General features: G+C 40.8%; 1 protein-coding gene and 1 pseudogene across 3 annotated transcripts; both read left to right on the plus strand.

Annotated features, from left to right (window-relative positions):
- The first annotated feature begins 6243 nt into the window (after positions 1–6243).
- LOC110536831 (chromatin remodeler ATRX-like) lies at positions 6244–15469 on the plus strand (annotated as a pseudogene). The gene is made up of 13 exons (XR_016484972.1): positions 6244–6669; positions 7102–7211; positions 7310–7365; positions 7471–7523; positions 7649–7776; positions 7912–8028; positions 8115–8224; positions 8382–8449; positions 8568–10405; positions 10546–10612; positions 14662–14810; positions 15123–15305; positions 15392–15469. The product of XR_016484972.1 is annotated as a chromatin remodeler ATRX-like (transcript).
- A 6081-nt stretch (positions 15470–21550) lies between these two features.
- LOC110536832 (cysteinyl leukotriene receptor 2-like) lies at positions 21551–26526 on the plus strand. Of its 2 annotated transcripts, none has more exons than XM_090192137.1 (4): positions 21551–21688; positions 21807–21935; positions 22038–23425; positions 25333–26526. In XM_090192137.1, the coding sequence occupies exons 3-4, from the start codon at positions 23389–23391 to the stop codon at positions 26364–26366; spliced, it is 1071 nt and encodes a 356-aa protein (XP_090048263.1). In that variant the 5' UTR covers positions 21551–21688; positions 21807–21935; positions 22038–23388; the 3' UTR covers positions 26367–26526. The 2 variants fall into 2 exon arrangements, with proteins under 2 accessions (XP_090048263.1, XP_090048262.1); XM_090192136.1 differs by having other exon boundaries at positions 23325–23425.
- The last annotated feature ends 440 nt before the right edge of the window (positions 26527–26966 follow it).

The raw sequence follows: 26966 nt of genomic DNA on the forward strand, positions 1-26966 counted from the left end.
CAAAACCCCATAGAATTACAAATAAACCTAGATAAGACAAAAACACACATACCACCCTCGTCACACCCTGACCTAACCAAAATAATTTGCGGCCGGGAGTCCCCCCCCCCCCACAAAGGTGCGGACTCCCGGCCGCAAACCTAAACCTATATGGGAGGGTCTGGTTGGGCATCTAACCTCTGTGGCGGCTCTGGTTCTGGACGCCGCCCCCCTTCTTTACCCTGAGTCTGCTCTTGTAGCACTGACTCGTGGATCATCGTCGGAGGCTCTGGACTGCGGATCCTCGCCGTAGGCCCCGGGCTGGGGACCCTCGCTGCGTGGATCATCACCGGATGTTCTGGACTGGGGACCGTCGCTGGAGACCCCGGACATAGTGTGTCTATGTCTGAGGAGTTACATGAAGTACTTTCTCGAGCGACCCCAGGGAGTTATGGAGTTTTTTGAATGACTCAAGGAGTGGAACAATTTTTGTAAAGATGTATTTATTAGTAGTGTGTGCGGATTAATAACTTTTTCCCCTTCTCTGTATTTTTTTCCACCCCCACCAGTTGGTGGCGACAATACAACATTAGTTGTGGTACGCCATAAAACCTTAGAAAATAAGTTGTAGCTTTGTTTGAATACTCAGGTTGCAGTTCAAACTCATAAAAGACACACCCTCATCCACTTACCCTCGCCTTATGCCCTTGGGGGAATCCCTGTCACCATCTTGGAGAGCGGTCTTAGCCAACTAAGGGAAGTTTGCAATGTAAACCCCTCAGCCCTCGTTTTTAGTCGAGTTTGCGAGTGTACAATTATGTTCACTTCGGGGCCTGAAACTCCCCATAATTCAATTTGCAACGATTGTACATCTCCTAAGAAAATTCTGCCAAAAATTAAAACCTCAACGTCAATATATGGAGTCAACATACAAGTAAGTAAAAACTAATGTAAATAAGTTAGAAATTGTGCTACTAATGCACATGAGGGCACAAACACATCTCGTAAAAGTACATATGTTTTTGTTTGGTTAGCTTTTGGAAATTGTAGAAATAAAACATTTTCCTTCTTCAGAAGTTCCAGCTAGGCAGGCTAACGTTATTTAGCTAATTCATTTGCTAGCTATCATACAGTAGGCATATATTAATAATAGTATATTTATGCAATCATAATTGACTGTAGCGCATATAAAGCACCCACAAGCTGATGAAAACAAAATCATCACAGGATGAACAAGTGACGAATTTTAGGGCATGAGCGGTCGGTTTAAAAATCATTCCTTATTGCTTATGTTCACTGCTCCTACGTTTTTGACTCATCCTACTACAGTTTATACTTTTATATAATCTTTGTTGTTTTGTCTTTGTCTATAGTTTCTCTTAATGCTAGGGGGTTACGAAACAATGTGAATTTTTATTTGCTAAACAATTTCAAACAGATTTTTGCTTTTTTCAAGAGTCTCACTCAATTTTGGCTGATGCCAACTTCTGGAGGTCACAGTGAGGCAACGATATTTGGCTCTCCCATGGATCTGAACGCTCCGCCGGTGTCACTACAATGAAAAATACCTTTGGTGGTAATATTGTACACTCGGAATGTGACCCCATTGGTCATTTTATTTGTCTTGTGATCCGTTACAATGACATTATGCTCATTACTGTAAACCTTTACAGGTACAACACCAAACATGAGAATGATGAGTTGCTTGAATTTATAGAGAAACATATACTTCATCTAAATTTCCGAATTCGTTATTATTGATAGACGGGGATTTTAACATTACTATAGATAATTAAACTGATAGATGGCCCCCAGGTAGTCCAACTTTTATTGAAAAGTTTGATTTTACTGATGTATGGAGTAACAAAACAGGTTCTAGACAATCCAGAATAGATTTTTGGCTTATATCCAAATGTATTGATAGTGAGTGTGTTACTACAAATATTTGTACTACTCCCCTCACATACCATAGGGCCATTTACATTGATATCAAAATATTTACCCCTGATACTAACCTTGGTAGAGCATCCTACTGGAAGCTAAATAGCTTGTTATTAAATAACGATACAGTTCAGTTTGAGGTTAAAGATCTGCTTCCACACTTTTGGGAAAGGGCTTGTGAAGAAACATCTTATTGCAAAAACTGGGAGCTCTTTAAATTTGAAGTGTCCAAATATCTTAGAAAATATGCTAGTAATCTTGCTAAGACCAGAAGAGCTGAGGAGGAAAAGGTGATCATTAAGATAACTTCCCTTTCTCTGAAGTCCCCAGCCGGGCTCTCGGGGGAGGAGAAGATGGAACTGATTGAGTTACAAAATAAACTGGATAATATATTTAAATTAAAAGCAGAAAGAGACTTTAATGGGGGAACAGGGGGAACAGAATTACTCCCATTTCTTTAGACTTGAAAAATTTCACTCTACAAATAACACTATCCATAAGTTAAACATTGATGGTGTTATTACAGATGACCAAAAATTAATCGCTATATATTGTAGCAATTTTTACAGAAAATTGTATAGCTCTACGTACTGTCAGGAATCCACAGATATGTTTTTTGACTCACTGAATAATGTTCACTCTCAGTGATATAGAATCTAAACAGTGTGATGAATCCATCAAAGTTGAAGAGATTATAGAATCTATCAAACATCTAAAGAACAATAAATCACCAGGTGTTGATGGAATTACATCAGAATTTTACAAATTATTTTCTGAACAAGTAGCTCCCTTCCTATTTTAAGTATTTTTTTAGAGAGTATGAAAAACAACGTTCTCCCTCCTACAATGAGTCAGGGGTTAATAACACTGATACCTAAGCCTAAAAAATAAGTGCTGCTCATCGATAACTGGCATCCAATTTGTCTTCTTGATAATGACTATAAAATATTAGCCTTAAAATAATTAAAGAAGTCCTGAATGCAATCATTGATGAAACACAGTCTGGCTTCATGAGGAACAGACATATTTCTAACAATGTCAGACTAGTATTAGACATACTTGACTACTCAGACCTAATAACCGAGGATAGCTTCATATTATTTTTTAGATTTCTATAAAGCATTTTACACAGTAGAGTATCAGTTCCTCTTCCACTCCCTTGAGAGACTTGGCTTTGGGGATTTTTTTTCTGTAAGGCTATTAAGACTCTCTACAAATGGTAACAGCTCTATCAAATTGAAATATGGCACCTCACCTAGATTTGAGTTAAAGAGAGGACAACCTTGCCTAATTCCTATCTCTCCGTACCTGTTTTTATTAATCACCCAACGTCTTACAAAGTTTTTAAATAATAGTCCTGCACAAGGTATTTCCATAGCTGGTAAAGAAATTATTATAAGCCAGCTGGCTGACGATACTAGACTTTTTCTGAAAGACGCTAACCAAATTCCCATATCAATTAATGTGATACAATCCTTTTCCAAAGCGTCTGGTCTAATAAATGTGAACTCATAGCTGTCAAAGATTGTGTGACACCTTCATATTATGGTATTCCAGTAAAAGACGAACCTACATATTTAGGCATAACCATTACAAAGGATCAGAAGTCTAGAGGCTTACTAAATTTTAACCCTCTTATTAAACCCCCCCCAGAAGTATCTAAATCAATGGCTACAGAGGGACTTATTTAAAGGAAGAGTCCTAATAACCAAGGCTGAAGGTATCTCTAGACTAACATATGGCTTTATATCATGACGGTAAAATAAGCAAGGAGATAGACCAGATGCTTTTCAACTTTCTGTTGATGAACCATACCCATTACATTAGGAAAACTGTTGTAATGAACACGTATGAGAATGGTGGGCTGAATTTTCTGGACTTTACTACCTTAAATAATACTTTTAAGATCAATTGGATAAAACAATTCCTAAGAAGACCCACTTCTATGTGGAATTCTATTCCTCATCATGTCTTCTATACTTTTGGTGGCCTTAACTTCATGTTGGTTTGAAATTATAATATTGACAAAGTTCTGCTTTTCATCGGCAGGTTTTCTTGTCATGGTCCTTAATTTATAAGCATAATTTTTCTCCACACAGATATTATACATGGAATAATCGGGATATATTGTATAAAAATACTTCTTTGTTTTTGGAATATTGGTTCCCGAAATAATATCCTATTGGTGAGCCAACTGGTAAATGTCTTTTACTTAGTTATAAGGAATTCTTATCACTTTACAAGGTCCCTGTAACACCTAAAGATTTTGCAATTGTTTTAGATGCCCTTCCCTCAGGTGTTGCTGCATTATTCAGGAACGTGTCAAGACCTGACCCTCAGAGCCTACTTTCCATTGACCCTGTTGACTCATCAGTAGGAAAGATTTGTTTCTCTTTTGGTCCATTCAACAACCTTGTTTCAGCAGGATGTTGTATCTATCTATACCTTATGTCATGCCTTATTATAATGGATTTATTGATAATATCTGTTGGAAAAAAAGTTTGGATGTTGCCACACACATACCTACTTGTTAACAAAATTAAGGAAGTTTCCATTGAAATTATTCATAAATATTATCTTGCCAACCACTATATGAAGACGTTTAAGGACAACATCAACTCAAATTGTTCCTTTTGTAATGACCACCCAGAAACAGTGTTGCATCTTTTTTGGCATTGTATTCATGTAAGAAAACTGTGGCAAGACATCAGTAGATTTATAATTGAACACATTTATGAATATCTATTGTGGAGAGATGGACTGCTTACCTACGATATAATTTTTTAAAATGTAATTAATTGCATTATTATTTTGGCCAAATTTCATATTCACAAATATAAATTTACAAACAAAACACCACATTTTCTTCCCTTACAAAAATAAATTGAATTGTATTTTAAGACAATTAAATACTCTACTAACAAAAAATCTGTTAGAATAATAAGTGTATGTATGTCCCTTAGATCCTTGTGTAATGTGATATTGTACCCCCTAGCCCAATTGTCCTTTGTATATTATTTATATATACTTGTGTTCCCACATGTACTTCCTGTATTGATTTGTTGTTAATAAAACATGTTTTATAATAAAACATTTAAACACTTCTTCCCTCGCCCTGCAAGTGTATACTCGTCAGAATTCATGAAGTGTATACTCGTCAGACGTCATGGCCAGGTCACAGTTGTAAATGAGAATTTGTTCTCAACCAGCCTATCTGGTTAAATAAAAGTGAAATAAAAAAATGAAACGTCATCAGAAGTGTTTGGACTGCTGCCTCATACTAACTGCACTATTTCTGATGTACAATGAGTATAAAGTATGCTTATAGGTCATAGTATGGATATAGTTAGTATGCCAAAGGTTCCCGGATGTCATACGGACGTATTTCCATGCTTTTAGGTTCCATAATGCCATTCTTCAGAAAATGGGTGTGGCTTCACAACGTTTTCAGATGTGAAGAAAATGGCGGAAAATATACAGGCGAAGTTCGACGAGAGTGGATACTAATGAATTGCTTTAACTAACTATGACAAATGTTAAGAAAATGTTGAGCAATGTAATAAAGTAATGACTTTTCAAATAAGTTATGATGACTGACAATTTGTTTGCTACAATATCCTTCCGAACCACATAGCATTACAGCAGTATGTTACAATATGTTAGCTAGTTACCTAACGTTATTTGGCTAATACATCGAACTTGCCAGGTTAGTATATTAACTAACTACACAATGTTAATTGACTTGATTATTCACATTCTTAGCTAAGTGCTATAGTCGTGCGTTCTCAATGGGCATTGTTAATTCTGGCTATTTACTCAGATTTCAGAGCACTCTCATCTGAGCGTGCCAGAGCACATATCTGATTAATGTAGGAATGCTTAACACTGTTGAATGTGGCCGTTATCAGTGAACGTTGGCAAAAAAAAGCTTAATTAAATTGTTGCCAACAGCACAGTTACAGTCACTAACGCTCTGGATGAAATGAAAACAGCCTAACCATCTCTGCTAGGGTGAGTAAAATGGTCAGAGTGAAGTGTTCTCTCATTTGTGTCTGGAAGTAGCTAGCCAACGTTAGCCAGTTAGCTTGGGTGCTTGACTGCCGTTGAACACTCGGTTCAACCCTATTCCTCAGCCAGAGTGTCCAGTGTGGGCTCTGGATGTACAAACAGACAATCTGACAATGCTCTGTATTTATGAACGCCCAAACGCACTCCAGATTGAATTTACGAAACACCCGAAATCATAAAATGTCTAGCTAGTCATTTGTTACACTAACAAGCTAGCAAGATGTTGCATAACAACATAATCAACTTCCGGTAGACAGGCGAAACTGTAGTAGGCTCAATTGAAATGCTACGTTTCGTTTACAGTATACTAAAATTAACTAATAGTAGGTAGTATACAGTTTGAGTTTTCGAACACAGTTACATTCTTTATACCGAGATACAGTACGCCCAAATATATATATTTTTATAACTAGCTCATTGTTCTTTCTGTGGTAGGTCTACAGACTGGAACGCGCCCATTTTCAAGTCTGCGCAGTCGCAATGACGAAGGCATCGGAGAAACAGCGCCATTTTTGCTTAGCTAGCGCCTCTGTCGGTGTCTGGCATTGTGTTAGAAATCTGAGCAGAAATTACTTGCAATAATGAGGGTAATTGTGAAATATTGGGGGGAATAAGCCCATATAGTGCGCCGTTTGCATAAGGTGCATTTGACCTGCTCAAGATGTCCTCAGAGATGCTCAGGTAACGTTAATATAGCAAAGGTCTCCAGCTGCCTGAGCAAGCTAATCGGGCAAGCAATAGCTAACTAGCTAGTTTATTTGCTGCAGATAGTCCTAAAGTAGCTAGTTAGTCAGTTCTCACATTGAAGCTTCTAGTGCTACTTGTAAGATTTACATAAAATTAGTACGTGCATCAATATGGCCACATATCTGTACCCAAAGTTATTCATTTTGTTTGATATTTAAGAATGATAGCTACTAGCGAATATTAGCTAGCTAACGTTAGCTAACTAAATTGTTTTGTCAATGATCTGGAATGCATTACTAGCAAAGTATTGAATCATGATAATAACTGTGCCTGAAGGAAATGGACCGATTGGGGGGGGGGTGTTGAAAGAAACTCGCATGATTGAGGACATGTTTAATTACTGGTCATTCTATTCGTTATTTTTAGCGTTCCTCCTGGCACGAGCAAGCTCGATGTGTTGGTGACCAAACTGCATGAATTCTTGGCTCATGCTCCAGAGGATGATGAGGACAGACTGGTGACAGAAAGTCCTGATGGTGAGAACTTTAATAAGTGAAACTTTAACTCAGGCGTGGTGGTGTTTGTTGTAATATTAGTAGTGACTCACAATTGCCTACTGATTTTTAATTCACAGGTATGACAAACAAGGACTGTGTGGAGCCACACTCAACAGACCGAACCCCTCTTGAGGTATTATCATGAGAAGTATCCGTTTATGCGGTTATAGACCAAAGAGTATTCAGTGTTGATGCAGATCTAGAAGATATATTTGTAAAATGTTCTTGTTGAATACAGCCTCAACAGACCTCAACCGACACCTTGAAGCAGTCTGGATGTGGTTCCAGGAGGTGGGCTTCCTTCTGATATTTTGACTAATTTGATAGTTCATGTACATTGTTTATGGATGGGGAAACATAAAAACACAGTATTTTGATGTATGTGCATACTATAATGGATGTCACTTGTATTACAGAAAACCTTCAGTTGTGATTAAACACAGTGGACTGGATGAATCTGGTGCTTCAAATGAAAGTGATGATGATGATGACGGCTTGATCATCAATTCAAACGGTTATCCTGATGTAACAAGATTACCGAAAGGTTAGTTGTTCTACTACTGCTTGCAATGAACCTGTACGGAGATATTTACACTGAAAATGAATAATGTAATAATGCATTTATGAACTGAAAATGCTTTGGTCTTCATTCATGGGTTTTTACATGTCTTATGCACAGGCACTGTACTGGTGAGGCCTGAGCCAGTGGAAAATGTCAGAGATGACTTCAGAGGTCCCGAATTCCGTTGTGGAAAATCTGGCAGTCTGAAGAGAGCTTTTTCTAGGAGACGTGGAGGTGAGCTTTCGTTAATTAATGGGAAAAGAGATATCCTTTACCTTAAAATAGTGTGCCGCAGAATGACGATTTGTCTGTGTTTGTAGGTGGGGAACACTTGGAGATTGTTAGCTGTACAGCCTGTGGCCAGCAAGTTAACCACTTCCAGAGGGACTCCTTCTATCAGCATCCAGTACTCAAAGTTCTTATTTGCAAGGTGAGAGGATCCTGGGTCTGTCAAAGAATGGGTCAATGAAATAAATAGGCTTAATATCACATTGGTTATAATGGGCATTCTCCAACAATGTTGTTGAGCTCATCTACATTTTTAGGGGCTCCATTCCTAATTTTCTTGTCTTATTATTTTTTCTCAGTCTTGTTTCAAGTATTACTCAAGTGATGATATCAGCAAGGATTGTGATGGCATGGATGAACAGTGCAGGTATGATGGGGTGGTTCTCTTATACAACCAGATGCTCCAAGCAAATCCTGAGATGTTAATAAACATACAGGTTGTTACGTTAATCATTACTTCAATCTATTATATTTGCTTTTTACAGATGGTGTGCAGAGGGGGGAAACCTGATCTGCTGCGACTTTTGCCCCAATGCCTTCTGTAAGAAATGCATTTTGCGGAACCTGGGGCGAAAAGAGTTGTCTGGCATCCTGGATGAGGAGAGTAAGTGGTACTGCTATGTATGTAGCCCAGAGCCTCTTCTGGACCTGGTTGTCGCTTGTGACAACGTCCTTGACAACTTGGGGCATTTGTGGCCAGACCACCGCAAGAGGGGCAGGGGCGAGGGAAAATCTGGACATTATGACTCCCATCCAAGGCATTCTCAAAACATTCCCGTGGGTCATTGGAACCATAGTGGCATGGATGGTCACGTTGTGTTCAACTACAACACCCTTCAAATTCCAGAGGAGATGGCCAAAAAGGCTAAAAACCTGGTGGACTCTACAAACACTGTAAACACAACTTTTGTGAAGTTCATTCAAGGTGGCATGCAGCAGAAACAGACAACTGAGTTAAAGCTACAATACTTGAAGACTTTCCAGTCAGTACTGAAGGGTCTGAAGAAGTCTCAGACGGCTCTGGAGGAAGCCCTTTTGGAGGAGTTCAGAGAGATGGGTTTGCCAAATGGTGGCGAAAACCCCACGTTTGATGATACTGATGTACCTCAACAAGAACAAGAGGGTTGTGTGGAAATTGACATTTCTGATAAGAATGGCCTTCATTACTTAAAGAAAATTGCAGCTGAACATTTGGAAGAGAATGATTCAGACTCAAATGGCTTTATGGATGATGGAAGGCCTTCGTCCTCAATTGAAATGAAAGGTGTCCTTGGCACAGAGATAATTCCCAGACGAGGTAGAGGCAGGCCGCGGAAAAACTCCAAGCCTGGAGAAGATGCTTGCAACGTGACAAAACAACTGGTGGTGCAAGTTTCACCTGCCCCTGTTGAACAAGAGCCACTCTCTGGCCCCCCAGAGTTGGAGGTGGAAGTGGAGTTGGAGGCAGAGGAGGAAGAGGAAGAGAGAAAAGAAAAAGTGGAGGAACGGGAGGGAGACTGTGAATCTATTGAACTTGTAACAGAGGGGGAGTATGAATCTGCTGAGGGAAGTGAATCTCTGGAACTGGAAGAGGAACCAGATAATAGACGCTCACCTCGGGTAAAGACCACACCCTTGCGCAGGCCAGGTGAGGGCAAGACCCAGCCGACCCCCTCGGGTGCAGACAGTGAGAGTGACTCGGACCCTGACACCAGCCCCAATGCTGAAGTGCCTCAAGGAGCTGACGAGGTAGGGCTTGGGAGAGGAACTGATGACTCTGACTCCGATGAGGTCCCAGCTGTCCTCCAGCGGGCCGCCATGACGCGTAGTTCAGACGAAGCCGAGAGTGACGATGGAGACCATCGGAGTGTGACCAAGAAATGCCTCTTCGGCCTGAAGAAGAACACGCCCCTCTCTCCAGAAAGAGTTGTCCGGAAACGCAAGGTGCCAGACCGCTCCTCTGACTCTGATTCCTCCAGTGACGATCCGGACCTGCAGAAGGAGATCAAGACCATGACCAGGCCCAGGGGGAGGCCTCGGAAGGTTAAGAGAGAGGATGAACCTACTCCCAGCAAGGATAGTCCTCAACATAGGCCCAGGGGCAGACCTCGGAAGGTCAAGAAAGAGGATGAATCTACATCCAGCAAGGAGGGTAATACCCAGGCAGCCAAGCCTCAAAGCACACCTCAATCCGAGCATAGACTGAAGCAGACGCCATCCTCTTCCAGTCAAGAAGAGGGGGACCTGGACTCTGAGTCTAGCGATGTCAGTGGTGACCAGAAGATCAAGCCTATCACTGAGGAGGTGGCTTTACTGGGGGCAGCAGCTTTCCACCAGTCGTCCGGTGAGCTGGTCTCTCACTTTCTCTGTACTTTTTAGACAATGCACTGCATTCATGAGCTGTATTGTAACCATTTTCAGCTTGCAGTGTAGATTTCCTTTGCCAAATGTTGAACTAACCTCCATTTTTTTTGTACTCTGTAGGTGATGAAGAGCAGCCCCAGTCTGGGCCTTCTTGGGCAGCAGAAGATGATGACGATCCAGAAAATAGGTATGGTTCAGAGCGAACGGACATAGCGTTTGTAACACACCCTAGGCGCAGGAGAAAGGCCATGCCACGGAACCCTAAGTTGAGTGCTAATAATGGGGACTCCTCTGTTGTCAAGACCCTGTCCCAATCGAACCGGTCTCGTCCAACTCGCAGCTGCAGTAAACCAGCAGCTATCCCATATAATTTATAGTGTTAAGTTCAGAGGTACATGTCAAGTGCAGGGAGAAACCCCTCCTCATACCTCGCTTAGGCTATGTTATAAATGATAGGCCACTTATGCCACTCTGTTTTCGTTGATTACCTATTCTTTAATTCATTTTTGTCTTTAATTTGAAGTTAAATGTGACGTGTCTATTAGCAGAAGGGGAAAATGCTGTTTAATGCATCAGTTTGCACAAAAGCATAATACACTTATTAAAACAGATTAAACAAATTATTTTTATCTCATAGTTTCTCATTGGTTAACAATTCTGTAAGTCCGTGGTGTCAAACTATTTCCCTCCCCGGGGCCGCATTCAGTCTTAAATGAGGTCCAGAAGGCCGCACAGAATATTTTTGATATTTCCTTGCCGTCAAAATGTGCTATTTTTTTCCTATCCGTCGTTTTTGGAATTTGCGATGGTCCTTGACTGTCTAGCTTTAATTTCTGGGATTTATTAATGAACTAGACTGAGTCAAGAAACTATGAATGTTGTTTGATTATCGTTTTTACAGTTTCAATTTGGTTTAAGGTAGATTGCACGCCCCCCCAGCCTACAAATAATACAATCAAATCCTTAACATGGCTTAAAATAAGTTTAAATATTCAGAATACAGTTATTAATTTTTGTAAAAAATTAAAAGAATACTGTATGTGGAAGAAATAAGGATGACTTATAGCAGGGGTGTCAAACATACGTCTGTCCGTGAATAAAATAGTTTGCATAATATAAGGAATTTGATGTATAGCTTCTACATTTACTCAAGTATGACAATTAAGTGTTTTTTTCCACCACTACTTAAGTCAATTTTAAGCCACTTTAACTCAAGTACTGTTTTACTGGGTTACTTTACTTGAGTCATTTTCTGTTATGGCATCTTTACTTTTTACTCCAGTGTGACAATTTAGTACTTTTTCCACCACTGCCCTTGTGGCTGCTGGATTTAGCTAATTTCTGTAAGTCATTGTAAAATCATAGAAGTTTCTGCTAGTATTTGGTAATTCTGTTGGTATATGGTTACCATATGGACATTTCTTTCTTTGATATATTGATAACATTCATGTGCAATATGCCAGTGGTGATGTGGCTGTTTTACGTGCTGCTATTCTCACTCGTACTAATACGATGGGTTGATGATCCGATTCTCTCTGAACAGACTGGCAATACAATCTATTCTGCTTGATTCCATTTTAAAATGGATGATTTATCGCTTCTGACAGGTTGAGGGCTTAGCAGAGAAGGAGGACTTGTGATGCTAAACAGCAGTATACCAAATACACTGATTATTAGGCCTACTGTACTGTATTTTGGAGCCTTTTTTTTCTTTCTTACCACAGGCACCAAGCTGAATTTCTTGTATGCTTTGTTTATTGTACTTGATCCATAATCATATTTTCAGTATTTTCATGTCTGTTTTGCATGCAAGGCCACATTTATTGGCCATTTAGCTACATTTAAAATTATTGAAAGTTTAAATGCAATTGCATTTCACTTTGGAGGAGCTTGATGCCCTAAGCAACAGCTCTGAAAGCTGGTCCTGTGGAGTGGTTGTAATGCATTTTATTCAACCACAACTTTGTGACCTCTGAGGTCAGCCTTACAACATTGCTGTGAGACGAGTATGTAGTGAAGTGTCTTTTTTTCTTCCACTTTTCTCTTCCCAGTTTAAACACTTGAGGTAAGGCCCAGGCCGAGGCTGTTGCCGGCCGCTGCTGTTTGTTACTGCCTCATATGGGGCCCTCATCATGTACACGTACTTCGCGCTGAGGCTTCATCAGAGGCTTCGTTCAACTATTACTATCTGCCAAAAGGATTCTTTCTGCAAAACATATTCATGTATAAATGGATAAGTACATGTATTTCAGAGTATCGAACTTGGAAAATGCCCTACAAAACCATTTTGACCCTGTTTTTTTTTTTTTTACCCTTTACAAACTTTCTTTCGTACCAACTAAAAAAACAGTGGTTAGAAAACGTATTTTCAAATTGAATTAATCATTTATGTTGTCTTTAGCTCTGAGGTGCTGTAGTGTTAGCCTTGTAGAGGCCTGTTACTTGTAGAGCATGCATTAAACAAGGATATGTTCTTACTTTTGTAATTGAATGAACTCTGTAAGAGAAACTATTCGTTGTAATAAATTAATACCCTTTATGATGTCTCGTATGTCTTCCTTATTCTACATAGGACTGGGTTTGTTCATCTTGTTCTGAGTGATACGTCTTAGATATTTGTTATGGAGGGGTTGTTTACAAGGTCATTAAGTCACCTGACTTTTGACTCCTCAATGTGTTGCGTTAAGACAAAATTGTGAAACTGTCCTTGACAGTGTTTTAGCTCTATTTGCTCACAGCATACATTATATATGCAAAAGTATGTCTACACCCCTTAAAATTTGTGGATTTGGCTATTTTAGCCACACCTGTTGCTGACAGGTGTATTAAATTTAGCACACAGCCATGCAATCTCCATAGACAAAAAATGGCAGTAGAATGGACTTACGGAAGAGCTCAGTTACTTTCAATGTGACACTCATAGGGTGACACATTTCCAAAAAGTCAATTCGTAAAATTTCTGCCCTGCTAGACCGGCCCAGGTGAACTGTAATTGCTGTTAATGTAAAGTGGAAATGTCTAGGAGCAACAACGGCTCAGCTGTGAAGTGGTAGGCCATACAAGCTCATAGAACGGGACTGCCGATTTGCTGTAGCACGTCTGTCCTTGATTGCAGCATTCACTATTGAGTTCCAGACTGCCTCTGGAAGCAACGTCAGCACAATAACTGTTCGTCAGGAGTTTCATGAAATGGGTGTCTGGCTGAGCAGACTCACACCAGCCTAAGATCATGCGCAATGCAAAGTGTCGGCTGGACTGGTGTAAAGCTCACCACCATTGGACTCTGGAAACGCGTTCTCTGAAGTGATGAATCGCGCTTCACCAACTGGCAGTCCGATTGACGAATCTGGGTTTGGCCAGCTGGTAATCTGGTAATGCCAACTGTAAAGTTAAGTAGAGAAGGAATGATGGTCTGGGGATGTTTTTCATCGTTTTGGCTAGACCCCTTAGTTCCAGTGAAGATAAATCTTAGCGCTAAAGCATACCATGACATTCTAGACGATTCTGACTTTGTGGCAGCAGTTTGGGGAAGGCCCTTTCCTTTTTTAGCATGACAATGCCCCATGCACAAAGCGAGGTCAATACAGAATTGGTTTGTCAAAATTGTTGTGGAAGAACTTGAGTGGCCTGGACAGAGCCCTGACCTCAACCCCATTGAACACCTTTGGGATGAATTGGAATGCCAACTGCGAGCCAGGCCTAATCGCCCAAACTCACTAATGCTCTTGGCTGAATGGAAGCAAGTCCCTGCAGCAATATTCCAACATCTAGTGGAAAGCCTTCCCAGAAGAGGGGAGGCTGTTATAACAGCAAAGGGGGACCAACTCCATATTAATGCCCATGATTTTGGAATAAAATGTTTGATGAGCAGGTGTCCACATACTCTTCGTCATCTAGTGTATTCACATCAGTAAAGAAAACATTCAACTACTTAATGCAATGGCCTTTCCCCTCTCATAGTCACTTAAACTATATTGTTGGCTGTTTGCAGGCCGGGGACTGCAAAATGATACTAGAATAGCTAACATTACCTTGTTATTTTCATTAATTCTAGAATAAATGTATCTCCTGGTAATATTAAGTTTAATGTGAAATCCTGCATCTTGTTTGCTAATTTCTATATAAAGACAAGTTCCTTTAGAGAATAAACCTATTAATCAGTGCTTGATGGATTTGATGTGATGATCATTAAAATTATCCCCCGGTCCCTTTCCCTCTCTCCCTTGCTTCTGAAAGAATCGCTAAGAAAATGCTCTTGGCCCAAATCAAAGCCAACTACTCATCGGGGGAGGATTTCTCTTCAAACGTGGAGTCATCACATGATGAGTCTGACAGGGAAGAGAAGGAGCAAGAAGATGGGAAAGATGAAAGCTCAGATGAGAATGGTGAGTGATCCCTCCATACCACCGCTACAATTTCAAGTTTATTTTGAGATGCAGCAATAAGCTCAATTTAGTGTTCCTTTCAATAAGGCAATTTTTTTGACATTAGGCTGAAATACTTATCTGACATCACCTGTTGCTTAGTAACTGAACATTTTAAAGTAGGCCCATTATTGTTGTGATCTAGTAGGCCCATTATTGTTGTGATCTAAACCATCACCCTGTGTTACTGTGTGTTAGTGTACAGGTTGCATTGAGATTCACTATAGGAATATGATGTCCTCCTGACAATATACCATGTTGTTTCTGCTGCAGGGGAGACTTCCAATTTGACCTCTTGAGTCCAGTAAAACACGTCACAGACATCGTCTGCTACGCCACAAGCTCAGCGTTGACAATGGAAATCCAAGTGATCAGAAAACCGCTGATGAAAATGGGATTGAGCAGAAAGTCAGGAAGTCTAGAAGAACCAACGGTTTGCATGGGATGGGTTCTGTGGTACGACTATGATTGGATACCATCAGTGCCCTAGTGGTGGAGTGGCTCTGTTACCCAGAGTAAACTCATTCTCTGCTTTCTTCCAGTGCATCAGGTGAGAAATTGGATAGCCAGAGTAGTGATGATGATAGCCAATCACAGCAGGAAGAGTCTGGTATGAGTGAAGAGCTGAGCCAATCGGAGAACGAGGGCAATGAACAGATGCTCAAAAGATAAGACTCCTTATTGGTCAGCGCTGCTAACCAGGAAAGAAACCTAATTTTCTTTCATTATATGTGCATTTCTTTCATTACATGTGCATCACATGTGCATTAGTGAAATAACTTTCTGCTCTTTTGTCTCCTTAGCTCTACATCATCTACCTCTAGAGTCGAGAGGGAATCAGTCCGTAGTTATCTACAGAAGAAGCAGCAACCCTCATATATTGTGCTGTCTGACTTCAGTGTTGATGAGGTAACCAATCACTTGTTGTCGCATCCCCAGCTGAATGAATGGTCAACTCTCAAACTGATGGTTCATGAAAGTTTAATGCGATACCATTTCCATAAACACAGTAAGAGCTGATGGAGAAACAAACCAAAAATGCTCTTACAATATAAACAATACAGTGCCCAAACAATACACTTTTACACAACTTTACATTGGCATGCTTCGTACATCAAATGCATCAATATGCATGAGAATTTCTACCCAAATAGTTGATTACGTGCTAATAGCTTGTTAATGTGGTGCAAGATTAACTAATTTTAGCCAGAACCAACACTGGAGCTAGGCTACAGCTAATAATGTTATATTCCTAGCAGACTTCAGAAAATCAATTACAATACAAATATCCGTAAAGAATTAGAAAGATTTCAGCAACAAGACCAATATTGAAAGACAGTAAATACCTTGTTCTCTTTCCAGCTAGGTGCTAAGTTTAACTTTGTTTCTAGGACGCGTGTACAAAAAAAGTCATTTTCCTTTTTCTCTCGCGCCCATTTCTCATGTACCCTTTGTGCGTAAAATAGGCAAAAAACATGCTGTCAAAATGTTTATTTGTAAAAATGTATTTAGGGATCGGAGTCCCGTCCACGGGACAGTTGAGCTAATGTGATTAGCAGATTAGCATGAGGTTGTAAGTAACTAGAAAATTTCCAAGGACATGGACATATCTGATATTGGTAGAAAGCTTAAATTCTTCTTCATTTAACTGCACTGTCCAATTTACATTGTGGTCTGACACTTGTTTTTAGGGTTTCATTTACACTCCCACCAAACCATGAGTGATTTGGAGCAATTTACATGGTAAACACAAAGCACAAATTATTTCTGTACTTTAAATGACCATAAATAGGGTATCATAAAGTTATGGAATCATAGTACAAACCATTCAAAAGTATTAGATTATGGTTAGATACCAGTCTCCAGCAACAAGACCAGCTTCTGAAATGGTCGTTATAATACTGACAGCTTGGTGAGATGCTTGCCTGTCTTGCCTAACACCTGATCACCAACACATATTTTGACTTTTTACTAGTCCATCTTTATCAACAGTAGTCTCTGAAACTCTACCCAAACGCCACTCATTCCTAGGCAGATCATTGTCTATCATCATCACATCACACCGATTCGCAGGTTTCTCTTCTGGGTGTGCCAGCACTGCCTGATGGCGATGTTGGCTAGATACTCTTTTCGCCAGCGACTCCAAGACTGTTCTGCTAGATAATGAACATGCCCCCACCTTTTCCGAGCGTATATGTCCTCCCTCATGAACATGCCTGGAGGAGGTAGAGCTGTGGTAGATTTCATAGTAAGCAGATGATAGGGGTGTTTGGATCATTGAGGATGTCAACTGTGAGTGGGCGATTGTTTACAATTGCTATTGCTTCCTAGAAAAAGGTTCGTAGAGAAGAATCATCTAGTCTACCATAAGAGAGTGTGGAGCTAAGGACACCTCTCACTGTCCTGATATGTCACTCCCAGACGCTGCCCACGTTACTTGAATGGGGGAGCATTCATGCTGAAGTCACACTGTTTCTCAGCGAGAAACGCAGTCAGCCTGTCCATGTCAACTTTCTTGAGTGCTTCCTTCAGTTCATTTTTGGCTCCCACTAAGTTGCTTCCTTGGTCACATTTAATCTGACGAACTGCACCACATATGGCTTTGAAGCAGCGCAGACCATTAATGAAGGCATCTGTTGACATGTCATCCAACATTTAAATATGAACGGCACGAGAGCAAAAACGGGTGAAGAGAAGACCATAACTTTTGTGCACTCTTCTTCCTTGCTTAATGATAAATGGGCCAAAACAATCGATAGTACAGTGCCTTGCGAAGGTATTTGGCCCCCTTGAACTTTGCGACCTTTTGCCACATTTCAGGCTTCAAACATAAAGATATAAAACTGTATTTTTTTGTGAATAATCAACAACAAGTGGGACACAATCATGAAGTGGAACGACATTTATTGGATATTTCAAACTTTTTTAACAAATCAAAAACTGAAAAATTGGGAGTGCAAAATATGGCAAGGCATCAGTAATTGTAGACCTAATGTGAATTGATGAGATGGTCTGTTTTTAAGATCACACTCACTCCCCTTGGGATCAGCCTGGTAGCAGCTAACAGGGTCATCATTTTTGATGCTTCGTGGAATCCCTCCTATGACATCCAGAGCATCTTCAGGGTGTACAGTTTTGGCCAGCTGAAGGCTGTGTTTGTCTACCTATCTCCTGTAATATGATTGTGAGACACATTGTATGATTACATATAAACTCAGCAAAAAAATAAACGTCCCTTTTTTAGGACCCTGTCTTTCAAAGATAATTTGTAAAAATCCAAATAACTTCACATATCTTCAATGTAAAGGGTTTAAACACTGTTTCCCATGCTTGTTCAATGAACCATAAACAATTAATGAACATGCACCTGTGGATCAGTCGTTAAGACACTAACAGCTTACAGACGGTAGGCAATTAAGGTCACAGTTATGAAAACGTAGGACACTAAAGAGGCCTTTCTACTGACTCTAAAAAACACCAAAGGAAAGATGCCCAGCGTCCCTGCTCATCTGCATGAATGTGCCTTAGGCATGCTGCAAGTAGGCATGAGGACTGCAGATGTGGCTAGGGCAATAAATTGCATGCAATGTCCGTACTGTGAGACGCCTAAGACAGCGCTACAGGGAGACAGGACAGACAGCTGATCATCCTCGCAGTGGCAGATCACGTGTAACAACACCTGCACAGGATCTGTACATCCGAACATCACACCTGCGGGACAGGTACAGGATGGCAACAACAACTGCCCGAGTTGCACCAAGAACGCACAATTCCTCCATCAGTGCTGAGACTGTCTGCAATAGGCTGAGAGAGGCTGGACTGAGGGCTTGTAGGCCTGTTGTAAAGCAGGTTCTCACCAGACATCACTGGCAACAATGTCACCTATGGGCACAAACCCACCGTCTTTGGACCAGACAGGACTGCCAAAAAGTGCTCTTCACTGACGAGTCGCGGTTTTGTCTGACCAGGGGTTATTGTCTGATTCGTGTTTATCCTCGAAGGAATGAGCCTTACACCGAGGCCTGTACTCTGGAGCGGGATCAATTTGGAGGTGGAGGGTCCGTCATGGTCTGGGGCGGTGTTGTCACAGCATCATCGGACTGAGCTTGTTGTCATTGCAGGCAATCTCAATGCTGTGCGTTAGAGGGAAGACATCCTGTCGTGGAAATGTACTCTATTTACCAAATCATGGGAGCAAACCACACACACAAGTCAGAGTTAGTTATCAAAGTCCATCTTTAATTATATCAGCTCTATCACAATCTGGTGACTCTCAGGCAACTTAGTCTTGACATAGAACAGATAACTGCAACCTCGCCACAGTATTATACTAAAAAAAATAGTAACACGAGGAATAAAATACATAAGAAGGAATCTATATTCAGGGAGTGCTAGTACTTTATCACTGTGCAGCTGTACAAGGTATTTGAGGTAGATATGTACATAAAGGCAGGGTACTATCCATCAGGATAGATAATAATAAGAGTAAAATAAAGAACAGTACGTAGTGCGAATGTGAATGAGTGTCAGTGTAGTGTGTATGTATGTATATATATATATATATACAGTGGGGCAAAAAAGTACTTATTTTAATGAATTTATTTGCAAATTACGGTGGAAAATAAGTATTTGGTCACCTACAAACAAGCAAGATTTCTGGTTCTCACAGACCTGTAACCTCTTCTGTAAGAGGCTCCTCTGTCCTCCACTCGTTACCTGTATTAATGGCACCTGTTTGAACTTGTTAACAGTATAAAAGACACCTGTCCACAACCTCAAACAGTCACACTCCAAACTCCACTATGGCCAAGACCAAAGGGCTGTCAAAGGACACCAGAAACAAAATTGTAGACCTGCACCAGGCTGGGAAGACTGAATCTGCAATAGATAAGCAGCTTGGTTTGAAGAATCAACTGTGGGAGCAATTATTAGGAAATGGAAGACATACAAGACCACTGATAATCTCCCTCGATCTGGGGCTCCACGCAAGATCTCACCCCGTGGGGTCAAAATGATCACAAGAACGGTGAGCAAAAATCCCAGAACCACACGGGGGGACCTAGTGAATGACCTGCAGAGAGCTGGGACCAAAGTAACAAAGCCTACCATCAGTAACACACTACGCCGCCAGGGACTCAAATCCTGCAGTGCCTGAAGTCCTGCAGTGCCAGACGTGTCCCCCTGCTTAAGCCAGTACATGTCCAGGCACGTCTGAAGTTTGCAAGAGAGCATTTGGATGATCCAGAAGAAGATTGGGAGAATGTCATATGGTCAGATGAAACCAAAATATAACTGTGTTTGGAGGACAAAGAATACTGAGTTGCATCCAAAGAACACCATACCTACTGTGAAGCATGGGGGTGGAAACATCATGCTTTGGGGCTGTTTTTCTGCAAAGGGACCAGGACGACTGATCCGTGTAAAGGAAAGAATGGGGCCATGTATCGTGAGATTTTGAGTGAAAACCTCCTTCCAGAAGCAAGGGCATTGAAGATGAAACGTGGCTGGGTCTTGCAGCATGACAATGATCCCAAACACACCGCCCGGGCAACGAAGGAGTGGCTTCGTAAGAAGCATTTCAAGGTCCTGGAGTGGCCTAGCCAGCCTCCAGATCTCAACCCCATAGAAAATCTTTGGAGGGAGTTGAAAGTCTGTGTTGCCCAGCAACAGCCCCAAAACATCACTGCTCTAGAGGAGATCTGCATGAAGGAATGGGCCAAAATACCAGCAACAGTGTGTGAAAACCTTGTGAAGACTTACAGAAAACGTTTGACCTCTGTCATTGCCAACAAAGGGTATATAACAAAGTATTGAGATAAACTTTTGTTATTGACCAAATACTTATTTTGTGTCAGAGCTTAAGAGGATCTGCAGAGAAGAATGAGAGAAACTCCCCAAATACAGATGTGCCAAGCTTGTAGCGCAATACCCAATAAGACTTGAGGCTGTAATCGCTGCCAAAGGTGCTTCAACAAAGTACTGAGTAAACGGTCTGAATACTTATGTAAATGTGATATTACATTGTTTTTTGTAGGGTTTTTTTGGGCAAGAATTTCTAAAAAACAGTTTTTGCTTTGTCATGGGGTATTTTGTGTAGATTGATGAGGGTGGAAACTATTTATATTCATTTTAGAGTAAGGCTGTAATGTAACAATGTGGAAAAAGTCAAGGGGTCTGAATACTTTCCGAATGCACTGTAATTAACTAATTAGCAGTCTTATGGCTTTCGTCTGTGAGCCGATGCTCTGGTACCGTTTGCTGGACGTTATAGCAATTTTTCTGTCACCGCTTGATGGAGGTCATGTATTGAAGGGAGCTCGCCCCCCCCCCCCCTCTCTTCTGCTCTTGCCTGTAAACATAGAGTAATTGTGGTTTTGAGTCATTGCGACTTCCTTACTTGAACTCTTGTTCCTCAAAAATAAGTCAAGTGTGAATGATATATGTATGATGTGTAAAAACATCTGTATGTTTGTCTCTCCACAATGAAGGGTGCTTTCTTATTGAACAAGGCAGAACACATGAACACCAACATTCCCAGCCCCTCCACCTCCACAACTATGGCTGTCAGTCTGTCATCCCTGTACAAGAAAACTAATGGGCAGCTGAAAGTATCAGGCCTGTCTCACCACCACACTTGTGTGATAATCAGTTGCTTATCTCTAAAGTTTCTGTTTGGGATTATCTGTCAGTGGATAGATGCCTCTCACATTAACATTTGAATGCGTCTCTCTCCTGAAAAACAGAACATGATTTATTCTAGCTGTGAGAAGGTCAACGAGGCCATCAAGTCCCTGCATTCCTTACTGAACCTCTCCCTGGATGACTATGTGTTGCGCTTGGTTAGTCCCTCATATTATATTACATTCATATTATATTAGTATTTAATATTACACTGATGGCTCGAAGTATTGTGTGGAAAAAATAAAATGCGCATTACAATGACTTGTGTTTTTACAGTGGCAAGATAACCCAAGTGTAGGTGAGAAGCAGGTGAGAGCCCTGGCCCAGACCTGGAAAACCAGCAATGACAAGGAGTGAGAGCGACGACAGGCCTTATATCACGACCTTCTCGCAAAACAACAATCAGTAAGCCGCAATTCTCAACATTTTATTTTTTCTTTCTGGTTTTGATATACCTTTAACTTGTAACTGCTTAACCTTACATCTTTCCCTGATTCCCCTCGACAGCTTACAATGTGCATCCAGACCATTTTGGCCAGTAGAAAAAACGAAATTACCCATACTGCCACGGTCACCAATCACACACCAGCTCTAACAGATTCTGCCAATAAACTTACACAGTGAGGCAGGAGGGATGTCTCCAGTCTCAGTCCCCTGTTCCACTAGAGGACGCTCTAATCTAACCACAGTAACTACAGAGGGTTCTTAGTGCTTATTCCCCCCAAAGGGGTGACAGATGGGTGACAAACAACATTTCCGTTAAGGATCTACTTTATTTTACGTTGAAAATGAATGCATGTTCTATAGCAAAGGTATTGTTAAACATATGTTATGTTAAATACATATGTTTTGGTATTTTTCTGCCTTAAAATTATTTGGAAAAGATTTTCCTATGTGATTAATTGTATATTTCTGTCTTTCTCTAAAGCTATAATAAAACCTTTGTTTTTACCATTGTCTAAAACGTTATAGGTTTTATGGTTAATTTTTTTGCTTTGGTCGTTACACTTTATTTTATGGGGACAGTCAAATTACCAGGTAGTTGACCTCAAATAAGATGGTAATAATGATTGGTACTTCTTGGTACTTAATTCAAAAATATTTAATAAGTAACACTTGGATGATATGTCACTGTTAGTGAGGTACTGAATCATTTCAATAATACATCCTGTTCAATACATCCTCGCTCAGCGAAAATTACACATTCAGGTCAAGAAAACTGTGGGTTACTAGGATTGGAGAGATTGTTCATCAGAAGAAGTGTTTATGCTCAGTAGTTTTGTTTTTACTTTGGTGTAGAGCGGATGCTAAACTGATCTTTATCTCTGATGCTCCAGAAAGGTTGAATCAAACAGAAGAAAACAGGTCAGAGCCTGTCATGGAATGAAAACATGAACATTGCATGTTACAGTAAAAACTGTAAAACTCACTATAACATTGCTTTTTATAGGACATTGTGAAACTACTTAAGTGGATCTAATTGCATGCACAGAGGTTTGTCAAAAACGGTGACAACTGTATATTCCATTATAAACTGTCTCAATCATATTTCAAATGTTATCTTAACTTACCCAAAGCTACAGCCTTGTCATAAAAACATAATTGAACACACAGTTGCTTTGCATAGCAGTTGAATAGCCTCAGTGAACTGTTTACAATGGCAAATGAGGTAGAATTGGACTTGGAGAGCAGCAGAGTGGTATTGCAATACATCAGAGGAAGTCACACCCCGAGTAAACCCTAAAGGCATTGTAGAGAAAGAGATTGCACTCATTTCTGTTTGGCTTTCTCCAGATATAGTTCAGACACTTACTACCACAGCCATCAGAAGACTGATTCAACAGGGTTCACTGGACTGATGACAAGTATGCAACAGTATTGGACCACAGAAAGAGGTACTGTCAACTTTCTCATGTTTATTTTTGTTATATTTGATATTAGTCTTGTTGAAACGAGTGAATACTAAATCCACATATGAGAAACCAGATTCCCTGAAATAAATCAACAGCTGATCAGCTAGGTCTAATAGAGGGCTCTCCAACCCTGTTCTTGGAGTATTACAGTCCTATAGGTTTTCCTTCCAACCCTAATCTAGCACACCTGTTCCTAATAATTATCTTGTTGATCATCTGAACCAGGTTAGTTACAACTGTGGTTGGAGCGAAAACATACAGAAGGGTAGCTCTCCAGGAACAGGGTTGGAGACCACTGGTCTAATATCATTAATTTACAAAATATTATAATTAGACATTGGACATCAATTCGGAAAGTATTCTGACCCCTTGACTTTTTCCACATTTTGTTATGTTACAGCCGTATTCTAAAATGGCTCTGGCTGGGCCACTCAAGGACATTCAGAGACTTGTCCCGAAGCAAGTCCAGCATTGGCTTGGCTGTGTGCTTAGGGTTGTTTTTCTGTTGGAAGTTGAACCTTTGCAGCAGTCTGAGGTCCTGAGCGCTCTGGAGCAAGTTTTCATCAAGGATCTCTCTTTGCTTTGCTTTGTTCATCTTTCCCTCTATCCTGACTAGTCTCCCAATCCCTGCCGCTGAAAAACATCCCCATATCATGATGCTGCCACCTCCATGCTTCACCGTAGGAATGGTGCCAGGTTACCTCCGAACGTGACGCTTGGCATTGAGGCCAAGAGTTCAATCTTGGTTTCATAAGACAAGAGAATCTTGTTTCTCATGGTCTGAGAGTCTTTCGGTGCCTTTTGGCAAACTTCAAGCGGGCAGCCATGTGCCTTTTACTGAGGAGTGGCTTCTTTCTGCCCACTCTACCATAAAGGCTTGATTGGTGGAGTGCTGCAGAGATGGATGTCCTTCTGGAAGGTTCTCCTATCTCCACAGAGGAACTCTGGAGCTCTGTCAGAGTGACCATCTAGTTATTAGTCATCTCCCGGCAGCCAGCTCTAGGAAGAGTGTTGGTGCATCCAATCTTCTTCCACTTAAGAATGGTAGAAGCCACTGTGTTCTTGGGTACCCTTTTTTTGGTACCCTTCCCTAGATCTGTGCCTTGACACAATATTGTCTCGGAACTCTACGGACAATTCCTTCGACCTCATGTCTTGGTTTTTATTCTGACATGAACTGTCAACTGTGGGACCTTTATATAGACATTATATAGCCTTTCCAAATCATGTCCAATCAATTGAGGTGGACTCCAATCAAGTTGTAGAAACGTCTCAAGAATGATCAATGGAAACAGGATGAACCTGAGCTCAATTTCGAGTCTCATAGCAAAGGGTCTGAAAACATATGTAAATAAGGTATTTCTGTTTTTATTAGTAATACATTGGCAAACACATTTGCAAAAGTTTTGGTTTGTCATTATGGGACATTGTGTTTATTTTTTTTATCCATTTTAGAGTATTGTGTTTATTTTTTAATCCATTTTAGAATAAGGCTGTAATGTAACAAAATGTGGAAAAAGGGAAGGGTTCTGAAAACTTAAATGCACTATGTGAAAAATAGTTCCTGTAAAGTGGCTCTGTCTATTTTTGTTAGAAAAACACAGGTTTAAAAATCTATCAGTCGTTGTTGGCTAGTTTTATAAAGTAACCACAACATCTGATAGTAAAGCATATAATCAGATTCTGTCTTTATGCCCCTCATGTGGCTGTAAAAATGTACGGTAAATAGGTAGCATCGGAAGAGTAGATTAAATGCGAAGAGGTAATTAAATGCCTCAACATAATGTACTATTAGTATTCACCTTTTCAGTCTTTTGTTTGCTGTCTTTTTACCTTCCAGTACTTGCAGTACATTTTCCATACCTGTGTCTCCCTCCCTTTATTCACAGGTAATATGAGTTTGGAATCAGAGGTGAGGAATCTGACGTGCGATTGTCCCATTGACAGCTTCAAGCGCAGCGTGTTTCCTGCTGCATACCTGCTCTTCTTCTTCCTGGGCCTGATAGCCAACAGTGCCTCCCTCTGGGTCTTTCTGAGCATGTACAGGAGGAAGAGGAGTATCACCACAGTTAACCTGTACATGTTGAACCTGCTGTTGTCTGACCTCATGCTGGTGTGCTCACTGCCACTCAGGGCAGCATACTACCTGCTGGACTCCCATTGGCCGTTTGGGGACATCACCTGCCGCCTGGTCTCCTACGTATTCTATATCAACATGTATGGCTCTGTCTACTTCCTGCTGGCCCTGAGTGTCCTCCGTTACCTGGCCGTATCGCGCCCCTATACGTTCATGAATCTGGAGGGGGGATCCTGTGGTTGGGGAGGGTGTCTACTCATCTGGATCTTTGTGTCCCTGGCCTCCGCACCCCTACTGAGTTCTGGGACTATCCAGGAGGGGGAAGAGCGGACCCGCTGTCTGGAATTGGGCAGCAGCCTTGGCACCATCATCGTCCTGAACCGTGCTGCCCTGGTGGTTGGCTTCACCCTGCCCTTCACTGTCATCTCTGTCTGCTACGCGTGTGTGCTGCTCAGCTTGAGGCAGTGTAGGGCTGGGGTGGAGGGGATGAAGAGGCCTTCCAGGAGGAAGTCTTGTGCCCTTGTTATCCTCGGTCTCGGCATCTTCATGATCTGCTTCTTGCCCTATCATGTAGTACGAACCTTCTTCCTGGCAGCAGAGCGGAATGCTCAGCTAAATGGTTGTGTGGATTCTTGCAGCTATCTCCAAGGTATTCGGAAGGCCGCCGTGGTAACGCTCTGTCTTGCCACAGGGAATAGCTGCCTGGACCCCTTCCTTTTCTTCTTTGTGGGAGAAAACTTCAGAGATTTCTGTATGAAAAATGGTAGGAGACAGAGGAGAGTTGTTAACAACACAGAGAGACAGAGGCTTCAAGTGCTGCAGCCCATTGAATTAACAGTAAAATGATAAACTTTACACCTTTTTGTAAACATACCAACAATTTTGCATTCAATGTTTTTTTTATTTTTTACATTTGCTTATCTGGTATTACATTATGAACTTTTGTTATGGGTTGTGTCAGTCATTTATCTATCTGCTTTAAAATAAATACATTTCAATATGTAAAGAGTGATCTCAATCTGTCTCGAAATGTATGATTGGGCTACTTTTACATAGCACACATTGGTCCTGGAGGCCTGTGCCTGTCTCCCTGCTCTATGGATGGATGACTTGTAGTGCTGTAATTTGTGTAGATTATTCAGCCGATTTTAATTTAATTTATATATTTGTAATAATGACAATTGCAACAATACTGAATGAACACTTATTTTAGCTTAATATAATACATCAATAAAATCAATTTAGCCTCAAATAAATAATGAAACATGTTTAATTTGGTTTAAATAATGCAAAAACAAAGTGTTGGAGAAGAAAGTAAAAGTGCAATATGTGCCATGTAAGAAAGCTAACGTTTAAGTTCCTTGTTCAGAACAGTTTATTTTATCCGTTATTTTACCAGGTAAGTTGACTGAGAACACGTTCTCATTTGCAGCAACGACCTGGGGA

Source organism: Oncorhynchus mykiss, chromosome 12, assembly GCF_057628025.1.
Source record: "Oncorhynchus mykiss isolate SJ-2025 chromosome 12, ASM5762802v1, whole genome shotgun sequence".
Taxonomy (NCBI): domain Eukaryota; kingdom Metazoa; phylum Chordata; class Actinopteri; order Salmoniformes; family Salmonidae; genus Oncorhynchus; species Oncorhynchus mykiss.